This window comes from Cyanistes caeruleus, chromosome 6 (assembly GCF_971803275.1).
Source record: "Cyanistes caeruleus chromosome 6, bCyaCae1.hap1.1, whole genome shotgun sequence".
Lineage (NCBI taxonomy): Eukaryota > Metazoa > Chordata > Aves > Passeriformes > Paridae > Cyanistes > Cyanistes caeruleus.
The window spans coordinates 37,673,891-37,700,082 of record NC_141706.1 but is presented as its reverse complement, the minus strand read 5'-3'; the positions used below and the strand labels follow the sequence as shown (position 1 = coordinate 37,700,082).

Below are 26,192 nucleotides of genomic sequence, written 5' to 3'. Positions count from 1 at the left end.
ATAGTCTAAAGCTTAAACAAAAAGCTTTATAAGATAAAATCCACATAGCTACATTCATTTACCAGAATTTCTTAAGTAATTACTTACTATTAACTGAAATTTTAGTTGCATTTTCACATCTCACTTATGTGCTTTTTTTATCTGAGATTAAATGCTGTATTAAAAAATAGGGTGGAGCTTCATTTCTATTTTGTTTCATGACCTTCCATATCTGTATCTTCTCCCTGCCTGAGGTTTAAGATTTAATGCAGGATGTTTTTTCATGCTTCTGGTGTAGATTGTGCATTTAAAAGTCCTGTCAGAGTAGAAATCATTCACTCTCTCTCTCATCTATGTTATCTACCATCTTCCAACTAATAGAAACGTCTTTCAGTAACATAATGGACAAGCTGGAGAAGTGGCCAATGGGGATATTATGAGGTTAAATAGGACCAAGTGCTGGTGCTGCATCTGGTTCAGGGCAACCTGCAGTACCAACACAGGCTGGGGGATGAACAGATCAGAGCAGCCCTGCCCAGCAGGACTTTGGGGTGCTGCTGGGTGAGAGGATGGACATGACCCAGCCATGGGCACTGCCAGCCCAGAGAGCCAAACGTGTCCTGGGCTGCATCCAGAGCAGCGTGGGCAGCAGGGCAGGGAGGGGATTCTGCCCCTCTGCTCTGCTCTGCTGAGACCCCACCTGCAGCGCCGCATCCAGCACAGGAAGGACTTGCTGGAGTGAGTCCAGATGAGAGCATGAAGATGATTGAAGAGGGCTGGATCACCTCTCCTGTGAAGACAGGCTGAGAGAGTTGGAGTTGCTCGGCCTGGAAAAGATAATGGTCTGGGGAGACCTTACAGCACCTTTCAGTACTTGAAGAGAGCTACAAGAAAGCTGGAGAGAGACTTTTACAAGGACCTGTATTGCTAGGACAAGGGATGATGGCTTCAACCTGAGAGAGTGTAGGTTTAGATTAGACATCAGGGAGAAATTCTTTGCTTGTATAGTGGTGAGGCACTGGAACAGGCTGCACAGAGAAGATCTGGATGCCACATCCCTGGAAGTGTTCAAGGTCAAGTTGGATGGGGCCCTGCTTAACCTGCTCTAGTGACAGGTGTCTCTGCCCATGGCAGGGGAGTTGTAATTAGATGATTTATAATGTCCGTTCCAACCCAAACCATTCTATTCCATAAGCAAACACTAGTGTATCTATATATGCACATACACAACTATACTTTACATTAATGTTAGGGTGCTCCTAATCCAGAGCTAGCAGAGGTTTTCAATAAATAGCATTTTCACATTGTTATTATTATGAACCTAAGTGCATTTTAAAACAATAGTGCCAAACTTTTGATCAGTCAGGCTAAAGGTTTTCTTCTAAAAGCAGAAAAGGCCCATAGATAACATGACTGGGTGTAGTGCAACTGTGAATAAATAAATTGCTCTATTTTAGATGCTATTTCCTGGGAACAAGATATTAGCTTCAGAATTGCTCTCCAGACACTGGCTCCTTTTTTACCACAATCGTCTTGCTGTCCAGTCTGATGACTGCACAGGGAAGACAATATCAGGGTGCAACACCCCTCCCTGAAGAGGAAGGGAACACCCATGGGTTGTTGTCACCAGAGCAACTCATGCAGCCTGGTTTTGGCCACTATCTTTCTTACAGGCTACTTCTAGCCAGACTGCAGTCCAAACAGATTGTGATGGCAGCAACTGCTGCAGCAGCCTTCTCACTACTGTTCTTTTGGCAACTCCTCCTTCAATGCCATGGACTCATCTTGAAGAAGAAAAATAGTCTTGGAGATACAAGGGTTCTGTAATTCAACCCAGAATTTTGTCCTGAGAGTCATAGGGAGTGATCTGCAGGATAAAGTGTCTTGGTGGGTTCCCTAACAGTCCATCAGCTCATGCTGAGCACCCTTTTTTTTAATAGAAATTAAGACTTTTGTTCTGAGGATTTTAAAAATAATGGAATAAATATTTTTCCTTTTTAACTACAAGAAACTAAAATGACTCAATTTTCTAATGCAATTAGAGTTTTAGACATCCAGTATTTCTTTAAAAAAATAGTAAGAAAGATGGAAAAAACCCCTGTTTACTAATCTCAGATACTTCTTATTTTACTCAAAATGTTGTTCTTAAATGGCCTTCATTTATAACTCCTCCTGCTCTATACAATGACTTTTAAATTCAGACCAAGAATCCTCATGGACCATATACTTCCTGTTGTGGCATATATTTCTAGCAGTGATAACAGCTATGTCACAGTTCCTCTCAGTTCTGTTATTTGTTTTCATCTCAACAATTTATTACAAGGATAAACCCATACCTTCATGAAGGTACAAGACTATTTTAAATAATTATTTTAAGAAAAGAAAGTTAGGGCAAGAAATCAATTTCACAACAACGTCAAGACAGTAACAACGGTGATTGTAAGCATTAAAAAGCATTTTAAATGTACTTCTAAGTCAATTCTTGTATTTCCACCAATAGATGTCACACTTACACAAATTTGTCTTACTTTTCTTTGCACAAACTGTATTATGCAATCTAATCTTTAAAGCAATTTCTTTCAACCATTCAATCCTACCCACGTTTCTTTCATCTTCTTCTACATTCTGTTTCCTTTCCTTCCAATTTGAAAACTACTGCCAAAACATGTCTCTGTAGGCAGCTTACTGCTCACCCTGGGAGCATGTAAGTATTTCCAGCTACATGAAGCTGGCCTGACATTATGATGAACTCAGGTTGCCCTCTGAAGCATCATTGTTTCATACCCCATGAAGTTTAGAAACTTTTCCCATCAAAATCATGGCCAGTCTGACTCCACTGCCAGTTCAGCTTCTCCAAAAGTCTGAGAAGCAGCAGCATGGCTGGGCTGTGAGCGCACACACACACGTGCACAGATGCACACAAACAGCTTGCTCCTGCGATGCATTTCCAGGAAGCAGCTAATTTAAACTAAACACCCGTCAAGATTTTTAGAAATGGCACATCATGTGTCTTAATCCATTTATATAATTTCAAAAATTTTCCATCTGTGTTGCTCTCAGCTGCACAAAGACATATGGGCTCACACACCATCTGGAAAAATGTATCCCATCCAAAACTTCACAGTTTGTCAGATATTTTGGAACATGTTTTTAGAGTGACCTGAAATAAATGCATACCAAAAATGTAATTGTATATAATAAATGCTTGTTGAAATCCAATATGGGGTGAATACAGTCCTACTCACATTCAGTTCCAGGCTCAGATGCAGCACATTTCTGCTGATTTTCTCTTTCTCACTTGAATAAGGAAATGAGTTTGGATGCCCCAGTCTGCAATCCAGAACCCACGTATCTTCATCTCTGTTTGCCACATCCAAACTAGTCAGCCGTTCAGTGAAGTCATCCTTTAAAGCAGACTCTGCTGGGAGGCCCAAATGAAATGAAATTAAATTAAATAATTCTATGCATCTGCACATAATCCCTGCATACAGAAAGTTCTGTATCTTTTTGAAACTCTGGTACACACTACCAACATGTGCACTTTCAGTTCTCCTGTTTGTTTAAATAATAACAGAATGGTATAAAGGGGATAGAAACTTTGTTTTGACTCAGAAAAAAAATATTTTTGTCCTTAAATTTTGGGTCAGATCTAGCATTAAAAAAAAAAAAAAAAAAAAGAAAAGGGCTGCTTGTCTTTCCCCCATATACAGACACATACTGTGTGTAAAATTTTTGAGTTTTCACCTCTGCCAAGGCACTCTTACTGGTCATCCTAAATGTGCTCATTACACACACATATTTCAGAGGTGGGTATGAAGTATAAAACTACACTAAGGAAGCTCCATGAACTGGTTTAACAAACTTTTTGACATTGGCTAAACACAGCCTTAGTGGGGACTGTGCCAATCCACCTTAGTCTCTTATACCCAGTCCATGAAAAGCGGAGTCTTTCAATCAGAAATGATACTTAAGATTTTACCTTTCTCCAGTAACCTTAAAATATAGTATCAGCCTGGTTTTGGAATGGTTTAGGTACAAACAGCCATGGATTTAATGGGAGAGGTAAGAACAAAACGTGTCAGCCACTGGTGTGCTCCTGTATGTCATGTATTGCAACCACTCAGCGATCTTCCTTCTGGTCACAGCATTGCTGGTTTATTAGACCCACCAAAAACGTTGGTTTCTGCACGATAGCCTCCACTTTAGCAATGAGAAAACCAATTAATTTCATGAAGGTAGTGTGTTCTCTGAGGTGTAATGTCTGATGTAAGATACATAACAGCTCCTTTTATATTCTATGGGATATATACATATATCCTCTTTCATATACAGAGACACATCCATTTTGGAACATTTTACTGGAAGCTTCAGATATTATCACAATTCCTAGCTGCTGCTATAATATGCAGCACTATAAAAGCAATCCTGGAAGAGTTTAAGACCAGACTTGGTAAAGCTCTGAGAACCTGGTCTAGTGAAAGATATCCCTGTCCATGTTATGGGGGTTTGAACTAGATGATCTTTATGGTCCTGTTCAATCCAGGTCCTTCTCTGATTCTATTAATGGCACATATAATTTTGTCATTTTTAAAAGTTTTTTTCTTCTCTTTTTCCCTAACTTTAAAAGATACTAAAAAAAGAGGCACTATGATCAGAGTCTGTAAGAATGTTTGCTTAAATATAGGCTGATTTAAAAACTTTCTGATAGCTTACAGTTCCAAATAATTTAGGTGCTGGACTGTATCAATAAGCATGGTAAAGTATAATACTTGATAAAACAGCCAATAATCCAAAGTACATGTCAGTCATTATTGTGTGAATAAATTCATCTTTCATCTTATTCAGATAAAATCTGAGTGAGATCCTATCAAAATACAGCATTTCTGCAAAAGAGTATTACACATACCTTTACACATTTTGAAATTATTCACTGCATATAATATTAAACTGTATCAAGATACTCAAACACAAGACAGCACATTTTAAGACATACTCAAGTCCAGATTTCCTATCTTTTAGGTCAGGGATCTAAAGAGAGAACTGCCTTCTGACTTCCTGAGTCATTTGGTTTCTGTGTATTTTTACACACTTGATACAATATTTCTTTTGTTGGCCCTTATGCCATTATGTAAGTGGTGTGGTTTGACCACAGCCAGCAACTAAATACCATGCAGCAGCCACATATCAAAAACCCTGTACCAGCCACTGTGAAGAAAATTAAGCCTACCCCAGTTAAAACCTACTCATTAAGTCATTTTGATATTTAGAAAGCATTAAGATCAGAAATACAAACATCATGTTTTTAATATTGAATACAAATATTCCACCTATAATAAACTGAATAAAATGTATTGGTGGAATTTTGACCTTGTTTTTGTTGTACCATACAATTAGCCCAGTTACCTCTAGCCACCCCCCTTTACGTGATTATGATCATGGGAAATACATAGGAAATTCCAGGTGAGTGGAGAGGAAAAAGTAAAAATCACCATTTTTAAGGTAATTGGACATTATTTGTATCATGCTAACAAACCTATGACAGGTTTTGGTGATTCTCCTGATTTCTGTCACAGATCAGTGCTACAGTTTTTGTGGGTATCTACTGATTTTTCGTCATGAAAAAAATTGGAATCCTGTTCATATAACTTACAAAAACCATATATGCTTTCATAAAAAAATGTAAACAGCATTAAAATGCAAATATACATAGTAAAGCCCAGTAAATACTATCATTTTTAATTCAATTCTCTTTGGGAATTCATTTTATCCTTGTAATTACCAATTCATTGGCTGCCCACCCTTCTCAGCATTACCTCTAATACTTCAAAGTTTGCAGTCATTTTGGATCAATTATTTTTAGCTGTGTTGATCAAGGTGTCTGTTCTATGTCAGCTACTGCTAAAGAGCAAATTCCTTTTCAGCAGTGATTTTTACCCGTAATATGCTTACTCTGATCATTTCCATTGATTCATTAAGTGATACAGAGCTGTAGCAAGAGGCCACAATCAGAATTCCTCCTTGCAGCAGCTGGTATTTCCCATAATTAACTGTAGCTCAGCTAAGAATAGTCATCCTGCCAAATGCTTTTTGGTCCTCTAAAAAATGAATACCTCCATCAGCTGCAGAGATTCAGTTTTTGTCCAAATTTAATTTTATGCACCATTATATTAATTTATGGTATTTTTTGCTGCTGGCAGACTCCTCCCAAGTCTGTTACGAAGCCTGTATTCTCCACCCTCTATGTAATTACTACTTAATGTTCTGTTATCTGTGCATTTATCCCAGTAGCTGATGATGATTGCATTGTTCCCTGAACCAGCACACACCTGCACACACCATTAGCATACAGCCTATGGTAAGGGACCCATCCAACCCATCAGGCAGTGGAATATGAAAGGAGAGCTTTAACCACCTCTCTAAGTATTCTATTTTAAGCAAATTCTTAAATGTTTGGCCATATTTTTTCCCTAAGTTCTCCATTCTGTCAGCTCTGACAGATTTTACTGCTACTTTTACTTATCCAGGAAACATTTTTTTTTTTAACTGGCAACCAACTGTATTCTGATTGTGCATTTAAAGAAAAGGTCATATATATTTTATGCATGCATATGCAAACACATGTATATATCACTGAATCATAAGCTAAATTTAGGAAGTTTTAAAATGCTTATGTTTATATCCTTTAGCCAACTTAAATGAATCAAGGTCATTTTTTTTTTACTGCTGAAAAAATGAAGGCTTTCAAGGAAGTTCAATTGCTATTCAAACTGTCTTCCAGGTTTTACAGTTAATACCACTCAGGAGTGCCTCCTGTGTGCACTGTGTGTACAAAGAAGACTGCCCAAATACAGATCTGCTGCCATCTATTGTCCCAAGGGAAAGGAAGACAGAGCCATGTAAATAAGGGAAGACCGAATACTTAATGCTTCTTTGGCAATTTTTACCTTGCAGACTTTGCGAGTGAAAGAAAACAACTTTTTAATGTTGTCACAGGTAAGACAGATGAAGCACTCAAACCTCAGGGGTACAGACAGGGTCCCATCATCAGACCATGACAATAAATATCCAGGATTTCCTAAACCCTCTAGTCCTATGCTGAACGTATGTAATTATACGGTAATTGCATCTGACGTTTTTTGTACAAATTGCCATTCTTGTCATACAAAGTCTTTTAAACAGAAATTCTTAAATTAGCAAACAGGAGTGTTAGATACCATGTAATACATTTCTGTTAAGTTCCCTTTGTGGAATACACAATTCTATGGAACAGTTTCTATGGGCAGTCTTTCTCGCTAGAAAAAGACTTTCTCTGTCTTTTTCTCTAGAAAAAGACAGCTTTCTCAGCTGTCTAGGAAAAAGAACTTGGGGGAAAAAAATCAGCTTCTTAAACATTTTTTTTCCCCCCCAATGTCAAGGAATTAGGATGTCATGATATCCATTTCCTTCAGTACATGGTTTGCTTAACCACAACTCACTAAACTCTGAGGCCAATGTTTAAACTGAATGGTTTTAGCTATGTTTCCTGACCACTATATATTAATATTTCAATCACGCTCCATTCTTTGCTTTGCTATACCACATAGGATAAAAATATAATGCTTACTCCTTTAGTACATTGATTCCTGTGTAATGTAATTCTGCTGCTTAGTTGACTAAATGGATTTTATACGCATTAATAAAGGAAACCTTGTGCTAATTAAATACTTGTATTCACTGCTTGCTTCTTGGAAGAGGTGCAAAGAACTTTGCATTTGGTAATGACTCTCAGAATGCCAGGTTTTGTGGAACTTTAAAATTTTGGGGGTCTTAAATTTTTTAGGGAAAAAAACCACTAAGAAACAAAATGAATAACCAAGTAGGTTTTTCAGCAAGTGAGCCACAAAACTGAAACAGTCTAACTCAGAAGTTGCCTATTTAAAGGCACCATTTTGACAGTAGAAATGAACACTCAGAACTACATTTAGAGGATTTACAGCATTACTGACTTAAGAGAATGCTATTACTGTAGGGATTTAGCTCTTGCAAGATCTTAAGTCAGCAAATCACAGCATGTTACAGAGTCTTTGGAACACTTCCTTGTTCAAATAGATGAGGCTTGATCATTGTTATTGAAAGCATTGGTGGAAGATGAAGATAAACTGAGTCAACATATTCTTTTAAAATTATGGAAATCCAAAATATGCATATCCTATCAAATTTTTTTGTTTTGCAGTAGGAACCTCAAATTTCATGATCCATCCCTCTGGTCTGACCTTCTCCTTTCTAAGCAGCGAAAGCTTTCTCATTTTTCCTCCTTAAAATGCCTCTCTTGTTTTTGTTATTACGGATACCAATGTATTAAATCTCAAAAGTATTGGAAATAGTCTCAGCAGTTCCAGATTCTGTGGTTAGATGATATTGCATAGTTCCATCCACATGCCATCTGTGGTATCTCATATCTGTTAGTATATAAAGACATTAATTGTGCATAAACATATAAGTTATGCACTCAGTGTTCTGTGTATGTAGCTGAAACAGAGGACAATAGAGTTTGATTTTCTAAAGTCTACTGTGAAGTTGAAGAAATATGAATAAGTAGGGAGAAAGACAAGAGAAGTAGAAAGGGGATTTAAAAACCTAGAGGAAGCCATTCTCCCTCCCTTTTAATTTTACGTATTTCCTTAATGGGAAAGAAGCAAATATAAAAAACTGTTTGCTCTGGTAGAGACTCAAGAGAAGACTGAAATCTCATCATCAAGACAGTTCTTTCTGTTTTATTGGATAGAATGTAAGAAGTATGTAGTTGCCTGTGCAGAAAAGTAAACATTGTGCACTAGGTAGATGATTAAATCCTTTTCACATGAAGAAAAGTCACAGTGCAAGGCTAGAGAAACTGGAAAATTATACTAAATGCTGTCTTTGGGATTGAAGACGTATGTCATCTTCCCCCCTAATTCATATAGTTTTATTAAATCTGTATTGTAGCATGGGCAATTCATAGTATAAGCAGTTTAGCAAAATCCTTGCTGAAGATTGCCTGTTTCCACAGTACATTTAGAAATTCCTTTTGCATGATGACAAATTGTCATCATGGATTTTAAAAAGCAAATTTTAAGCCTGCTACTTGCTATATTGCTCTAACAAAGAAGCCTGAATGGCACTGTCCTTAAATCAAATCTCTCAAAGTGGTGAGAGTGGGAACAAAGCCCTGGAGCAGCAGCACCCTGCAGTGGCAGTTAATGTCCTGTAACGCTCAGAAAGCTAGAAACTCCCAAAGTACCAACATCCAAAACAATCAACCATTTATTGTGTTTTGTCTGTTCCTCTTTCTCCTTGCAAAGAGTAAATACAACTTAGTACAGCTAATAATTGAGAAAAAAATGTGTAAGTGGCTTCAAATACATCCAATTACTAACAGAAAAATCTTTTGCAAATTAAAATTAACACCTCCCTCTCTTGCTAGCAAATAAAAATCAGTAAGTTATTCTGAAGTATGAACCTGAAGAAGGATATCTTCCTGCAGGTTGTGAAAAACTGTACATAGCTTGACATGAATGCCTATCATTAAAAGAAAAGAACAGTAAAAAAGGGTGAAAATAAAGCTCTCTGGCCTAGAAAGTTTGACTGAGCAACAATCAAATATATTGATATGAAGGAAATGCAAAATATTTATTTTCTTGTAAAAAACCTTTGTGCAACTTCTCAATGCAGATTATATCAACTGCAACAGCATGTGATACAACTCAAAGCTTTTAAAAATACTTCAGTATCATTATAAACTTAATAAAAAATTAGCAACTTCTATCAAATCCTAAGAATTGCTGATATAAATTTAAATGGTTTGTATTAAAGTAACTTTTCATTTGGTCTGACACTGAATGTGATTTATATTTTTTTTTTATTTGTTAAGGTTTTACATTTACAGTAATTCATATACTTTATACTTACACTTTATTTTTCTTCACCTCAATCTATTCTATATTCTAGAATACAGAAAAATCTCAAATCTGTAAGAGAGCAAACCTTAATAGAAAAAATAAGAATATTTATCACTAACTTAGTGTAAAAGAACTAGTACAATTTAGATTAGGGAAAAAACCTAACCCAAACAAAACCAAAACAAAATAAAGAAAAAGGCAAGCTCATTAGCAGAAATAAATGAGAACCATATTCAAGATTCAATGCTGTATCATCTGCATGTGCTGGAGAAACCTGAGGAACAGGAACTCTAGTAACAAGTACAGAATGTATTTTCTGAATTAGGATACAGACCTGAAAGGTACTGAGCCAGTTTGGCCCCATCCAAGCCTACTGCTTTAGCACATACTCAAATTTAACGAGTTTAGTTACACTGAGAAAATAACAAGGAAGACCTGCCTTGTCATTTGCCAGCCCACTCTTGCTTTCAGATGCAAGCAAGATGCCCTCCAAGTGTTCACTATAAACAAAGAGTCAAAAACGCTGAAACTCCAAGAGGATATAACACAGGAAGCAATTGGCACCTCAGTGCAAATTCTTCATCTTTTACTATTCCCAAAGAAACTTCGCATGTCCATGCTCAAATGCCACAATCAATGTTCAGGCCAAGGTTCTGAGCTGCAATGCCAGGAACTTTTAGTGAAAAGCACATTTTTAATGCCAAAGAACTTCAGAGTTCACAGTAATTTCCAGATGGAGGTAAAATCCAACGTAATCCAGTTAAATTTCCAATCAGCATGTATTAATTATACAATATTTCCCAAGTGAGCCTTTTATGGACATACAAAAATTAAATACTACAGAAAACTTTAAATTACCTGAAAATTCACGTATGCTTTTCTTAGTAAGCATATGCTAAGTGTCTTGTGGAGCTATAAAATAGATAATAATTTTCCAAAACCAGTTTACAACTGTTTATAACTTCATTATACCTGAAGTAATTTCTATGCAAACAGAGCACATACCATATTTGTTATAGGTTACACTCAAAGCAACTACCAAAAATGGAAGCATTCCTAATCCTGTAATTGCTATTATGGTAAGTGTTTCACTGTGACTTTTTACAACTAGTTCTCTCATTTGTGGTGTTAGCCAGTTAGCTAAAAGAATGTGGAGGAGGAGACTGATGTTTAAATTTTTTATTTCTTATTTTGTTTAGCAAGATTTGACCTTGCAAGCAACAGTTTTTAAAAATATTAGAACTCTGTAGCTAGTGCAATAAGGAAAATTAAGAACTATGTGGAAAAACATTACTTTTCTTATGTGCTTTTTATAATATTTCTCCGTATATACTGGTTCTCACTCTTAACCATGAGAAAGGTAAAGTCACCACCAAAAGGATTTGGCTTGGGCATTAGGTAAGTAAAAAATGAGTAACAGTAGGATTGATTTTAAATAATCTATGTCTTTTACCCTACATTTCAAAATTATAGAAGTTGCCTAAAATATGCTTTAACATTAATGCATCTATTTGTAGAGGTCACTTAGGCCAGCCACCTCTACGTTGCATTCATGTCATTACATAAATATTTTAATGCCAATGTTAAGATTTGATATAATAAAATATGGATAGAAATATGCAAAAGTACCAGAAGCAACAATCAAAGAACAGCTTGTATAGATAACCAGGGACATTACTGACAGCAACAAAATTAATTAACACTGACCATGTTATTTATAACTAGACCATGATTCATCAGTGAAAGACTGCACTGCAATAATAGGAGAACGCACATGGCCTGCATGGCTGTCTCAGAACAACACTGCATTGCATGTGACAGTCTTCTGCCTTTTATCCAACAGACACACAACAGCCCAAAATATACTGAAAATCAGGAAACCAGGAAAATGGGCAGCAACCTTGCTTAACTCATGAAAGACAAAATACACAAGATTTTGCAGCAAAAACAGGATCACCTGTTTTATGACCAATCTAGCAGAACCTCAGGGATGGAGTCAGGATTTGACAGCTAGCGTCTCCTTTTCTCTCTAACCCCATTCCCAATGCTGTCCAGACTGCTTTAACATGTGCATTATCTTGAGTGAGAATGGTAACATCTGTAAATGTGCAGAATCAACCATGACTTTACTAAAGCCTTTGGCACTGTATCCTACAGCAATCTTCTGGAAAAACTGGCAGCCCATGGCTTGGCTGGGTGCCCTCATCACTGGGTAAGTAGCAGGCTGTATGACCAGGCCCAGAGCAGTCATAAAGGAAGCTAAATCCAGCTGGTGGCCAGTGATGAGTGGTATTCTCCAGGGCTCAGTGTTGGGGCCAGTCTTGTTAAATGCATTTATCAACACCCTGCATGAGGGGATCAAGTGCACTCTCAGGCAGATTATAGGTAACACCAAGTTGGGCAGGAGTGTTGATCAGTTGAAGGGTCACAGGGCCCTGCAGAGGGATCTGGACAGGCTGGATCACTGGGCTGAGACCAGTGGTATGAGGTTCAACAGGGCCAAGTGCCAGGTCCTGCACTTGGGTCACAGCAACCCCAGGCAGTGCCACAGGCTGGGGGAAGAGTGCCTGGAAAGCTGCCCAGCAGAAAAGGGTTTTGGCCTACTGGTTGTACTAGCAGCCAGCTGAACATGAGCCAGTGCGTGCCCAGACAGCCAAGAAGGCCAATGGTCTGTGCCAGCAATGGTGTGGCCACCAGGACCAGGGCAGTGGCTGTCCCCCTGTACTGCACATATTTGATGCCACACCTCAAGTCCTGTGCTCAGTGTTGGGCCCGAAGAAGGACATTGAGGTCCTGGAGGGAGTCCAGAGAAGGGCAAAAGAGCTGGTGAAGGGTCTGGGGTAGAAGTCCTGTCAGGAGCAGCTGAGATAATCTGGGTTGTTTAGCCTGCAAAAAAAAGGAGTTTCAGGGGAGACTTTATTGCTCTCTATAGCTCCCTGAAAGGTGGTACTAGCAGGGTGGAGCTTGTTCTCTTTTCACAAGTAACAAGCAGTAGGACAAGAGGAAATGACTACAAGCTGCACCAGGGAAGATTTAGATTGGTTATTAGGGAAAAGTTCTTCACTGAAAGAATTTCTTAAGCATCGGAACAGGCTGTCCAAGAAAGTGGTTGAGTCGTCATCCCTGGAGGTATAAAAAAATGTGTAGATGTGGCACTTACAGACATGGTTTAGTGGTGGACTTGGCAGCGCTGGGATAATGGCTGGACTCAATGACCTCAGTGGTTTTTTTCAGCCTAACTCATTCTGTGATTCTAAATTAATAAGTGAAAAATTTCATCCAGGACAAATAAAATGCATTTCTGCAACTGTAGGATCCCTCAGTTCTGAGTCATTAAGGAATTTCCATTATCTTCTGAAAAAGCAGCCACATTAATACATGCATCCAATCATAAAAGATATAAACAAGTCTGTCTGACACTCAAGATTATTTGATAATTCATGTCCGAAAGATCTACAGCTATGTTCTTTCACGTGTGCTGTAGCAACTGATACCGAAGTCTTTACTAAGACAGGAACAGAAAACAAGCAGTGATGACCTTTCTGCAATGGTCAGACTCTGAGTGGTAATATCTCAGCATGAGGGCAGTAGCAAACAGAAGATTACCTTAGTTCACACTCTCATTAGGTCTGGTATCAGTACACTCCATGTCACTATTGACAGGGTCCTGTTGAACCTAAGTTGGTCAACATCACATAAATTTCCAAAAGATTCAGCTGACTTTTTTCTAATGCAAGTATCTCTGAATGCCTTTTAGTGCATCATGAGCTTACAGAAACTCCAAAGCCCTTCTAGGCTTCTGTTAATGAAACATTTGAAGCACTATCAAGTAATCTTATAGGTATAAACAGACCTATACTGACTTTTACAGTCTTAGGAAAACTGGATGACTGAGCAAAGGGAATTGATCACCAATCCAGCAAATTTTCTGAGTTTTCACGAATATTTAGCTCCTGTTGCCAAGGAAAAGTATTCTGGATAGGATACAATTTTTGTATATGCTCACAGTGAACTCTCAGTTAAATAGGTTTTATCTTTATTGTAGCATACTGTGACTCACAAATGGGCTTCAATTCATCCAAAACCTCAGAAAACCAGTATAACCATATTCATGGAGCCCTGAGATGTGCTCTTCACATTTCCAGTCAGCACTTGTATAAGAATTTGAGACGAGTCACTGACATTGCCTTGTATTCTTTTTACCTCTAAACTTAAATAGTAATACAGAATAGCCTATTTTACTTCTATTTTTTTAATATATATTATCCACTCTTTTATTTATGGTAGTCCAAAGCTTCACTTGCCTCAGCTAATCACAAGCTCACTGTACTAGACATTGGAAAAGAAATCAGTTAAAAATCCATCAGCTTTTTAATTAGTTAAAAAAAATTTCTTTATTCCTTTTTCTTGGTACTTAGGAAATCTTAAGTCAGATTTAGTCCACAACCACTAGACAATTTTTCCCATTTTCAATGCTGTTGAATATTCCTTACTTTCACAGATTTCACGAGAAGTGAGAGGCGAACAGTACTTCTGAAAATAAATTATGCCACCTATATTGATACTGTTACTTGTGAAAACACGAAGGTGTGGAAGTGCTAATGGATTGCTTAAACCATTTTAAACTTTCTTTGAATAAATTAAAGGTTCGAGCTATTTATCTTTTACATTTATGCTTTTCCTGGCATCTTGATTTTTTTGTAAACAAGTATTGAGATGTACTCTACATGAATAGTATATGAATTCAAGATTAAATTACAGTGGCACCCATGAATGACTTCTCTTCAACTGTTGCCAACTGAAAATTCTGCATTCAAAGAAGATGGTGTACATTTACCATATTCATTCCACCATCAACATTTTGGTGCACTTCTGTTGGTATACAGGAAAGAGAGAGAGAAAAATCCAGCCCTATCCAATCTCTTTATCCACTCAGTTTTACAATCTCTATCATACATTTTGTCAGTTATCTTTAGGGTTTTTCTCCCAGGCTAAAGACAATTTTTTGTACTAAAAAATAGCCTGTTGTCCTTTCCTGAATATGACGCAGTTTTACCATATACTTTTTGAGACAGATATTTGAACTGTGAGAGCACTAGGTCTCATAAAGTGGAATAATGTTTTTGGGGGTTACTTCTTCTCTAAAAATTCCCAATTTGCTTCTTCTGAAATTTATTGAGTTTTCAACAAACATTTACATTGGAACTATCTGTTCAGATTCAAAGCTCTCATTGGTGGGAGGAAATGGCCAGCTTAATTTTATGTATGAAGTGAAATTTTAGTTGTTTTTTTTTCATGGCTTCCTATTTACTTCCTTTAAGTTCACCTGCTTTTCTACTTCGTAAATGTTTCCTACAGTTCTTCACACCACTTCTCCCCAATATCATGATATGATATTCATTGGCTAGAGCAATATTCCTGACCCTCAGAGAGGCCAGGCTGGATATTAGGATATGCATCCCCAGGCACAGGAACATTGATATTAAGCTAGTGATGAAGATTGACTAGGACTTGGTTAACTGTAGGGATAAAGAGGAGAATGAAAGGAGAACCACACAACGGAGGAGGTTTCAGAAGTCAGGAGGATATGTGCTACTTCAGAACAACCACCTCTCAACATTGCTTATTTCCTTTATTTTACACTGTGATTCAGTACAGGACTGGCTAATTATAGCAATCTTAAAATTGCAGAGGAAAAATGATGCAAAGAAAAAAAAAAAGCTAGCACTTTACTAGTCACCACCTACATTTCCTTTTAATACAGTCTGTATTTATTCATACTTTAACAAGTATCTGCCAAAATGACAAGCAACATTTCACAGTCTCAACTCTGACACATCTACATGTTAAAACCAGTCAAATTAGGAGACAGCTTTTTATTTTCTTTAAAGTACTTTTTTGGGGAAGACATTTTTTCAGTGTATGGCTGTTTGCATAGTGTCTTCAAGATAGTACATGTATGTTCAATAGCACTTGTGTGTCAAAATAACTGTACAAACAACCAGAAGAAGCCACAAGCATCTCAGCTTTATCAAGGCTTTCTTGAACTCAAAGTGTTCTATTACAAAACAAAAGAAAACACTCTTCATTATGTAACCTAGCCCTTTTTATTGGCCTCTATTTGGTCTGGCAAAACAAAGCCTTAGATGTCTAAGTACCTAACAAGTGGTCTGCTTAATCCACTATAACATATTTCTGTCATTCAATTCACTTTGGCAAGTGTTTTATGCAGTTATATTACACTACTGAGGAAAACAATAAGCTATATTCTTTTGGAAGTTCAGACCCTAATTAAAAGGTGGCTCATTAGCCAAATGGATTTTTGTCACATTAAATTTTTCACTAGCTTGCTAATGAGCCAGCTATAAATACCAGTCACTACGCAATCCTGCAACCTCAAGGTTGCCAGTATTATTACGTTTACTTTAAATATGAAATGACAACTTCGCAAGTGTTGGCCATCTAGCATATAATTTTGTTTTGGAAAACATTCCTATTTAAATCAATCATAAGCATATGCTCTATGTCTTGCTTTGAGTTAAGCCTGCATTCAGTGTTGTTCTTGAAAAGGGTGGCTCTTTCTTTCAAGGTACACTGATAACATACGCCATTCTGAAGCACACCACTACAGGAATGTGACAGCAAAATGCCATTGCTCATATTTCTGATTCATACGGAAGATATATTTCCCATTTTAAAATTCTTTCATCTTCAACATGTAGATGCCAAAGGAACCAAATGAAAAGCATAACTTCCTTTTATTTCTGTGCTTGTAGTTCTGTTGTAACAGTAAACCTGTTATGCAAATTCTGCACACTGGCCGAAGACCTCTAAGGTTTGTCCTCCTGAACCCTATACTTTTGGTGTCACCAAAAAGTACAATTAGTTTCTCTTCATCAATTTTCCTGCTAGGATTAAAAAAAAAGGGGGATGCTGCAACTGTGGACTGAGGACCATAAAATCATTTTCCAGAAAATCCCAACATAGTCTGTAAAGTTTTATGGTTAAAAATCAAATGAAGTGCCTTACTGCATTGACACAGAGTATGACACAGAGACAATGACTGGATTATACTTAAGTAGAAATGTAATACAGAAATACAGGTAGTTCCCAGGAGAAAGAATACGGAGTTAAATAGAGTTCAATTTTTAGAACAATGAACAAAGACTATAAAGCACCAAAATGTATGATGAGAGTCTAGACCCAAATTCAAATGCATTTAATTTTTTTTTTTTCTCTGAAGGAATAAATCCATTTTTTAATAGTTTGGCTAGATGAAGTTAACAACATTGCTGCAATAAAAAGCTGAAACATCATTTACAATATGATTATTTGGACTCAGTTGCCTAAATGAGTGTTAGATGCCAGAATTAATTTACTCCAGTCCACAGAGGTGTGGATCATTCCAGGTCAGATTTGCCAGCTCTGTGTCTGTGCCTCAGACACCCCCTAGGGCACCTAAAAACTGTGCTTCTTCCATTCTGCACAATTTTGCATCCATACCAGAGATCTTGTGCAATAAGAAGGTAACATTCAGCATTCCTTCCTTTCATTTGTGAAATTATCATACAGGTAATTTCCCAGCATACTGAAAGGGGTGGCAGAGATCATTTTGTGTGAACAAGTAAAGTATGAGCTTGTTTCAAAAGGTGCAGATAGGAGAGTGCAAGTCAGACGATGGAGAAAAGTAATGGAAATGAAGGAGACATGATGAAGGGGTTGTGGGAGTGTTTTAAGGATGACTGCTGAGCCAGAAAGCAAAGCAGCATGCTACTATACAAGAGGATGGGTGGAAATATTTCCATGACTATTCAAAGTAATGACTATTTAAATATTAGTATCATTAGATGTTGTTTTTAGCAGCCAAAGCTGCTAAAGCAGACCTGAATTCCAAGAAACCTTTCATTTGTTCCGCTGGAACACCCAGCTGTCATCTCCATTTGCACATTTAACATCAATTTCAATGAATTACACATAAGAGAATTCAACCCTCTGATGACAGAGCTGCAACTTACTTTACAAAGTTAATTGAACCTCCTTTTATGCTCTCACTGACCATCCACATTATTAATGCCTCTAGCCCAGGCTATGTCACAACCTTGCTTGTAGCCTGGAATCCCCTTTGAGCCTACAGTCACACCTAACCCACTTGAGTAAAGCTTCAGGTCCTTGCTCTGCACCACAAGAGTGGAGTGACTGCAACTCACTGCTTTGAGAGAAGCTGTGTAACACCAGCCATGCCATAGGGTTCCTGACAGATGTGTGTAGTCTGTGCAGACATATCTGAACAACTGCAACTCCGCAAGAATTGCTTGGGCTCAGGCTCCTCTTTGAACCACCTGAGCACCCATCCAGTGAGTCCCTTGGACCAAACTGGGAGAGCAGTGGGTGGCTGGCGTGGACCAGACATGCCATGCAAACACACCCTTATGTGACTCCTCTCATAAAAAGCATCTACATTATTATAAGTGAAATACAATTACACAGAGGGGGAAAAAATAGGACTAGAGAGTCAATTCGTATGGTTAGAAATAGGATGGAAGATGGGGGGAAAAATTTTCACTTACTTAATTTACTTAAAAAACCCCAGACTTCTGCCTGTTTTCGATAAAAAACATTTCACTTTGGAGGAGTTATAAGTCTTCTCACTGTACTTAGCTATCTCAAAGGTATCTCTTTAATAAAAGAGAGATCTTTTGCAAAGTGTCACCCTAGAAATCTGAAATAGTTTCTAAATACAGCTCATTTTCTGCTAGTCTTCAAATAAAGCCTTTAAATTCAAAGTTCTTACAGGAAACCAAAATCTGAATAGAAACAAACTTTTTGTTTTGGTTGCAAGGTGAAATAGTTTAAATGTTATCCGACCACTTTGATGGAAAGGACTTGACAAATATTCAATGCCTGATGAGACGAAAAATAGGGCTCTTTGGACTAATTAGGTACGGCCTCTTTTACTAATCCACAGATTGGAGAAAAACTCTCCATGTGGATTAATACTAACAAACTAAGCAACAAAATTAGGATTTTTTTTTCTCATGATATAAGAAGAACATTCAAATGGAACACTGCTATTCATACTAAACATAAGATGACAGGATAGAAACCTGAAGGCTAAAATTTTTTTAAAAAAAGTGAAAACCTAAAAAAGTATGTCCTAACATTTTTCTTCTCATCTTTGGATGACAAAGATCTTTCATTTTTGCCTAACAAAGTATAACTTGCATAAGTAAGTATAAAAGTGGAACGCAAATTTATCACAAGAAAAAAATCATGTAAACAACTCCTGGGAATTTATATAGTGCTATTTATCTTACTTATACTTAAAACTATAGTTTCACTACGTGTCAGATTTAAAGAATGATCTGTTGTAATAAAGTAGTACAAAAATTACTAGGTCCATATCCCATGAAAGAAGAATATGAAAGGAAATTAGGGTACAAAAGAATGATAAGTACTCAGATTTTGTACAAGACTTTTCTTTTTGCCTATGCAAAAAGATGTATTGCCATCTTCTGTTCTTGGTATATTAGCTGGAGTTTATTATTCACCTGGAAAACAATTTTTAGAAGGCAGCTACTTCTGGAAAAAAAAAAATTTGTTTGGGGTTTTCTTTTTTTAAAATTTTATTTCTATGAAAGCAGGCATTTTCCAAAAAGAAGAAAAAATCTGGCTGGCCTGACTTTGCAAAACTATTAAATACATGCTCAAGTTTAAACTGTAATGTCTATTGGAAAATGTACACGTAACTATATCTAAATTATATTACCTTATGTATAACTGGTTATATTTTAATAATTATTTAACTTAACTAATTTAAAACATATAATGTCCAAAACTGGGTCATTTTTATTTTAATAACTTTTTCAATATATTTTTCATACTTGAATAGTTTAATTTCTTAAGACAGAACAAATTTTACTTTGAAAAATAGGAAATTAGTGAACATGTGCTCAAGTTTATAATAAGTTGGTAACTACATTACTGACAAAAATACATACTCTAGAAGAAACTTAAAGAAGATAAACTCTAAATTTTAGTTACTGTGAGATGAAATGGCTCAATGCCAGCTGCTTTACAGGTCATGTGTTTTAAATAAAATTAACACAGAAAAAACCACCCCAAAATTTTACTTTCTCCAACCAGCTTAACAAAGATTTAGATTTTACTTCTTTACTTTACTTTACATATTAACAAAAGGTGAGTTGAGGGATTACAAAACCACTGACTTCAGTGCTGCATAAAATAAGTAATTTTTTGAGTAATTGCTCCAAAGATCTTGGAATCACTACTGCTGACTAATTCTCCTAATTTACCATGATATGCTTAAGAAAATTCTGCAGCTTTTAAATATGCCTGCCTTAGCAGCTGCAGTGTTTGGTTTCTCTGGGCATGGAAATCAAGCTATTTCTTCTAAGTACACTGACAATATGAATCAGATCCCATACACAAATTATGTATATGAGGTAAGCATGATTAGCATCTCAGGTCACGGAGAGCACCTGGTATTTTGCAAATAGTAACAATTAAAGCTGCTGGGAGCAGGTTGGGAACTGAGGGTGTGCCCTCCAGCTGGCAGGACCTCCCAGGGCTACTAGCCTAGCTGCTGAAAAATGTGAAGTGTTAGGGGGTAAAAGGATGGGTACAACCAGTTTTAGGTTTTCTACAATGTATGACTCAAATAAGTCATGCACTCATAAAAGTAGTAATTTTTTGTTTGATTGCACTACAGTTTTGTTAGTTTTACTTATGTTTCTGTAATAGAAACACTGAAGCTTAGAGAACAAGAATCAATTTACTTAATTTTGTACACATAATAAGAATTATTTTATATTCAAGTATTTGGTGATTTTGGTGACTTAATAGGTCCAGATTTGCAGGGGTAACAATCAATGAACAGTTCTACTCATGAGATAGGCAAACAAATACTGAAATGACTGTAACTGTTATAGGGTAGAAACTCAGTATACCACTTCCCCTCCTTATTTAAGTCAGATTTCTCTAGAACACATTTTCCCCTCTTAATTTTCCAACAAATTCAATCAAAGTGAAAGCAAACAGATTAACTAAACCATTCATCAGTTATACACTTAATCTCAGTTTTGAACTATCCAAGTCAAAAATCATTAAATTGTGTATTGACAGGAAAGAAATGCTAAGTGGCTGCTTAGGACAATTTCAGAGAGGCTCATTGTATCCAGAATGCAAAAATGTCCCATATGCCTCTTCATTGTAAAAGCAAACCTTATGAGAAAAAAACCTAGCACTTTCCATTTTAACACTTCCAAAATGTAAATGTGAAAAAAAAAAAAATGTAGAAAATCACAAAGCATTGAAATCTTTATCACACAGGACATTACAAGGGCAAGTGTATAGAGACTGTCAATCAGGTGAGGGACTGTGAATTATTTCTATTTCCTTCTTTCCTCACCTTTTCTTCTGGTAGAGATGAATTTCCCATAGCCTTTAAAATTCCTCATGTAAAGTACATCCAACAGTTCTCAACATCTCACCTCTATTTTCTCTGTCCTATTTTTACCTCACTGATCCCAGCAACAAAACAGACAAGTCTGAAGAAATCTTTGAATATGGTCTAGAAAATCATAAACACTTAGTGCAATTGAGAAGTCACCATAATCTAAATGCAAGGGTACTCATAATCTAAGCCTGAAGAAAATGACTCTGACACACAATTAAATAAATCACTAAACCACTACGTGCACTATTTTAATGCTATGACTCATAAATAATATTCACTACTTAAAGGTATTATTTAAATGTATTATTATAGACTTACATCACAACTAAATAATGAAATTGTATTCAAGATTATTTACTGGTATAGGACACCACAAACACATAAATTGCATCTTTATTAATTTTCAGTATTTTAAAGTTTCTTTTTAGCAGGGAGTATGCAGAATTTTTCACCACTTTTACAAGTTGGATTTGGTGCTATGTCACTTTTTCACAGAAAACATACTGAAGAGTAGCTATTAGAGATTTCAAAAATTCCTAAATACATTATTAAATAATACTTACAGAGATAAATACCTGAATCTGATCTCAGTTTATATATCATCCTGATCCATCAAGAAAATTTCAGCTGAACCATTTCTATCAGCTTGTTTAAAGTGGCCAGCAGAATACATTCAGATTTAAGAAATTACAAGTACCACATTATCCCAGTATTTTACTTCAAGAAATTCTTTTTATACTGATGAGAAAAGAAGTCCATTTCATTACAGTAAGTTTCTCAAACTGAGTGCACAAACTGTAAAACAGAAGGAATGTTTTAGCCTTTTCTCCCCCCATGAAACAGAAAATTGTTAATCTATGACCTGCATAAAACATTAAGCTGTCTCTGGTTTTCTATTCCAATTTAATTCACTTGGTTTCCCCTCACTGATTGCCTTTGACTGTAGAGTCACATGTTACAAAGAGAGAAGAAAATATAACTGTTGCTTAAGTGTGTCATGCTGAGAAGTCATTCAACTAAAACAGGAGCTATTTGTTCACAGAATCTATCAAGGCCAGTCTTCAGAGGGTCTTTTTAACTCAGAGACCATGTCTTGAACTTACAGTCCTGCCTACATTCATTTCAAACTGCCATAAGTCTACCTTGCAGTGCAGCATTGCCTTATTTTGTTTATACTGGTATGAAAATATTTTGACTTCACTGGGATGAAACATTAAGGATCTTTTATCATTACCATTAATAATAAGACTCAATAGAGAGTACAGGATGATAGAGAGTCAAAGGCAGTCACAATACAGTGTACAATGAGTAACTGCACTGAATATACCAGGAAAACAAAGATCATTCAACAGCTGTGTGGTGACTGTAATATTAGTTGGACATACAACTAGAAAATTTTGCAAGATTACGTATCTAGAAAGAACATGAAAACTTAACAGGAAAAAATTTTAGATACAGCTTGTGACAGTATCCAGAAGGAGCAAGAGAAATCCTTATCAAAGAGGGTGACAGGATAGTGGTGTTACTCACTACGATTCTATGAAAGCCAATAGTTGGAAAGATGCTCAGAAATAGTTAACTCTGTTTTAGCCACACTGAGTCTGCAGGTAACACAATTCCCATAGGATATTAGAGACATGCTGGGCTAAAAGAAACAAGTTTAGAGTAGAAGTTAATGGTATTTATAACACTGAGAAATAAAGAGAAAATGATAAATTGAAAATTTACATAATTCCACCTGAACAAAAGAAAACACTCCTTTACTGTGAGAGTGACCGAACACTAACACAGGTTGCATAGACAGGTTGTTCAGTCATCATTCTTGAAGAAATTAAAAAACCTGCACACAGGCCCAGGCAATTTGCTCTAGGTGACCCTGCCTGAGCAGAGGTTTGGACTAGATGATCTCAAGTGGTCCTTTCAGCCTAAATTATTCTGAGATTCTATGATTAATTCTCACTTCTTTTTTATTTTAATTCTTTTCTTACACCAGTCTCTTAATTCTTAACTCCTTTATAGCATCTTCAAAGAACATTTATTCTGAACAAGATGGGTTTTGTGAAGCAACACACTCGTGTATATTACTTTCATGTGAATTACCTGTGAGAAACTATGCATCATCTTTCCATGTGATCCATATGTAAACCTACTTCATGGAGTGCATACTTACTGTGGACAGAATGCTATAGTGCTTTTAAAATGCTAATTAGCAATTCTCTGAACCACTTCAATTAGAGAAGATATTTATAAACCTTTCCCTTCCCTATAAAAGGAACATCAAAAACACTATAATATAATCTGTCTCCTGTTGTAAGAGCCTTCAAAGAGAGTTTTGTTTATGTGAAACTTCATTTTCCAAAACCATGGTTCAGGAACACATCATAAGGTCTTGTTATTATTTCTCTTAAGTGACTCTATTTGTCCCTTTTCAGCTTACAGTGTTAGTTAAGTTAGGAAAATACAAAATAATATTCAAATAGTACCTTGATGTTAATTTTTTTTTGCTACCTTCACTACATATCTGGGATGAAATGTTGCCTGTATGTCATTTTTCAATTACAATTCTTCTGGCACTGGCACTGCAATAGATTCATTATCTCATAGTTAATGGTAATATATCCAACCAAAGCCAAAACTAAAGCTTCTCACATCCTGCTACTTTAATGCTGGAAATTTAAATGGTTGTGTAGAACTACAGACCATGTAACTGCTGTATTTGTAGAATCACAGTGTTCCTCACATGGAAGTAAGCCGTTTACACTGCAAACAGAAATGAATGAAGGAAAACTGGGATAACCCGGTTTTAGCAGGCAGTGGAAGACCTAAGGAGTAGGGCAGCTCTTAGAGCACAGATATGAACACTGTTTCTCCAGCCATCAAGGAGTGAACTATCAAACTGAAAGTATAATTTTGTGGGTTTTACTCCCTTCAAGATCTTTGAGGATTAAAGTACAATCTTACACCAATTCAATAATAATACTTCTTCAAATATTTATCTATATTGTAAACAGTTCTTTATAGGTTAAAGTTCTTTTATATTTTAAGACTGAAAAATTGATCTGCCAGAGATAGCCATTAGCAATTGGCACGTTTCCAAATGGCAGTGCATCATTTTTGACAACCATATAAAACTGCCAGGATGTTTGTTTTCAATTCTTTTTAATGGAAAGTGAACTGCTGCCATAAAATTCTCATTGGCAGAAAGAAGCAAACACAACATTCTCCATCTAGTAATCAGCAGGGACAGGGATAGATGCATCTACAATTACATCCAAAATATATTGCAAAGAACTCTTGGGTAAACATCTTTAATTAGTCAATTAAAGAAAATAATTTGAGAAATAATCTTAAAAGCTTATATTCACCAATGTTTTCAGGTAGTTAAGATGCCTTCCCTATAACACAATAAGTGTTAAAATTTTGACAACTTTAAAACCAGAACTCTACCTCACTTTCCTTTTTCATCTTCTCTTCTCTTCTCTTCTCTTCTCTTCTCTTCTCTTCTCTTCTCTTCTCTTCTCTTCTCTTCTCTTCTCTTCTCTTCTCTTCTCTTCTCTTCTCTTCTCTTCTCTTCTCTTCTCTTCTCTTCTCTTCTCTTCTCTTCTCTTCTCTTCCCTCCATCTCCAAAATTACGTGATTCTGCACATTGACTTCATGAATCATCAGCAAGCCAGATAGATTTATACCCATAATGTACATTCTAATGGTTACAGTTCCTTCTGCAGACTTTCCCAACGAAACAAAAATAAAAATTATCTCATCTCTAATCAGCTGTGTTCTACCTGTTTTGATACTCCATAAATACTCTCTATCATAGCCAAGGTAGCTCTCTACTCAGTCTTGGAGTTTCCCTTTCTCACTTGTTCTCCATCTTGTTCTTCTTGCTTCAGTACTCAGCACTCAAAATATCATAGTCTCTCCATATCTTCATCCAACTTGATTCATCTCATTTCCCACTCCTAACAATTTCTGTTTTAGCCAGTTCCAGCCAGCCTTCTGGCTTCCAGGTTTTGGATGCAACTGAGATTTTTGGGGATCAAATGATTCCCTGCAGATGGGGTGATCTTGCTTACTTGTCCTTTTTGCCACATTTGGACCTCATCCTAGCTGTGGTTTTCCTCAGCCCACTGTAAACTGTTCAGCTCACTAAACCAGCCAAAGCTATTCACCTCTCTCCTTGCTGGCTCAGTTTTCATCTTGCTTAGTGATTTGACTCATATTACCAAAAAGCCAGAAAAACACCAAAGTTGTTACAGAGAAGGGGAGGAAAAAGTGAAGAGAGGAGGCCTTCACTGGAAGAAGGAAGAGAGTAAGAAGAAAATGGGCCTGTCTTTTCAGTCCCGTAAGTCTCGGTCATTTACCTGACATAAACCTTAACCATTCAGTTCTAGTCCAAGTTTGGTTTAGTTTCTCTACAGTCCTATTAACTTTGAATTTCTGTGTTTTCTGGGTATCTTCTTCCTTCACAACTACTAGATAACAAAAAAGGAGCATTATTCATTGGCTGGGGATAGGATGACATCATCCTGCTCATTTGTTCCTTTTCTTGCTTTCACCATTCCCATTTGGTAGACTTTTATTCTTTTTTCCACATTAGGAGTAAAAGATGTAACAGAAAGTGAAGTAAATCACCCTTGTCAAGCTCATCCTGACTTAAAGCACAGTCACCAGCCACTGTCCTGGAAAATATGTCATAACCAGTGATTTTTATTTTTAAGTTTCCTGCTCTGAATCAAACTCACTTCAATAACTGCTAAAAATATCCCTAATCTTCTTCCTCTTACAGGCAATACTTTGTAAAATAGCATATTGTTGTCATT

General features: G+C 36.5%; 1 protein-coding gene across 4 annotated transcripts in view; it reads right to left on the bottom strand.

Moving 5' to 3' along the window:
- Positions 1-26,192, bottom strand: part of FMN1 (formin 1) — a 176,554-nt gene that overhangs the window by 132,364 nt on the left and 17,998 nt on the right. For 2 of the 4 annotated variants that reach the window (XM_023928341.2, XM_086892712.1), the window contains exon 3: positions 3,225-3,397. In XM_023928341.2, coding sequence (XP_023784109.2) covers positions 3,225-3,397 — 173 coding nt within the window. Of the gene's footprint in view, positions 1-3,224; positions 3,401-26,192 lie in introns of all 4 variants that reach the window. The other 2 variants (XM_023928340.2, XM_023928339.2) reach the window with 1 other exon arrangement.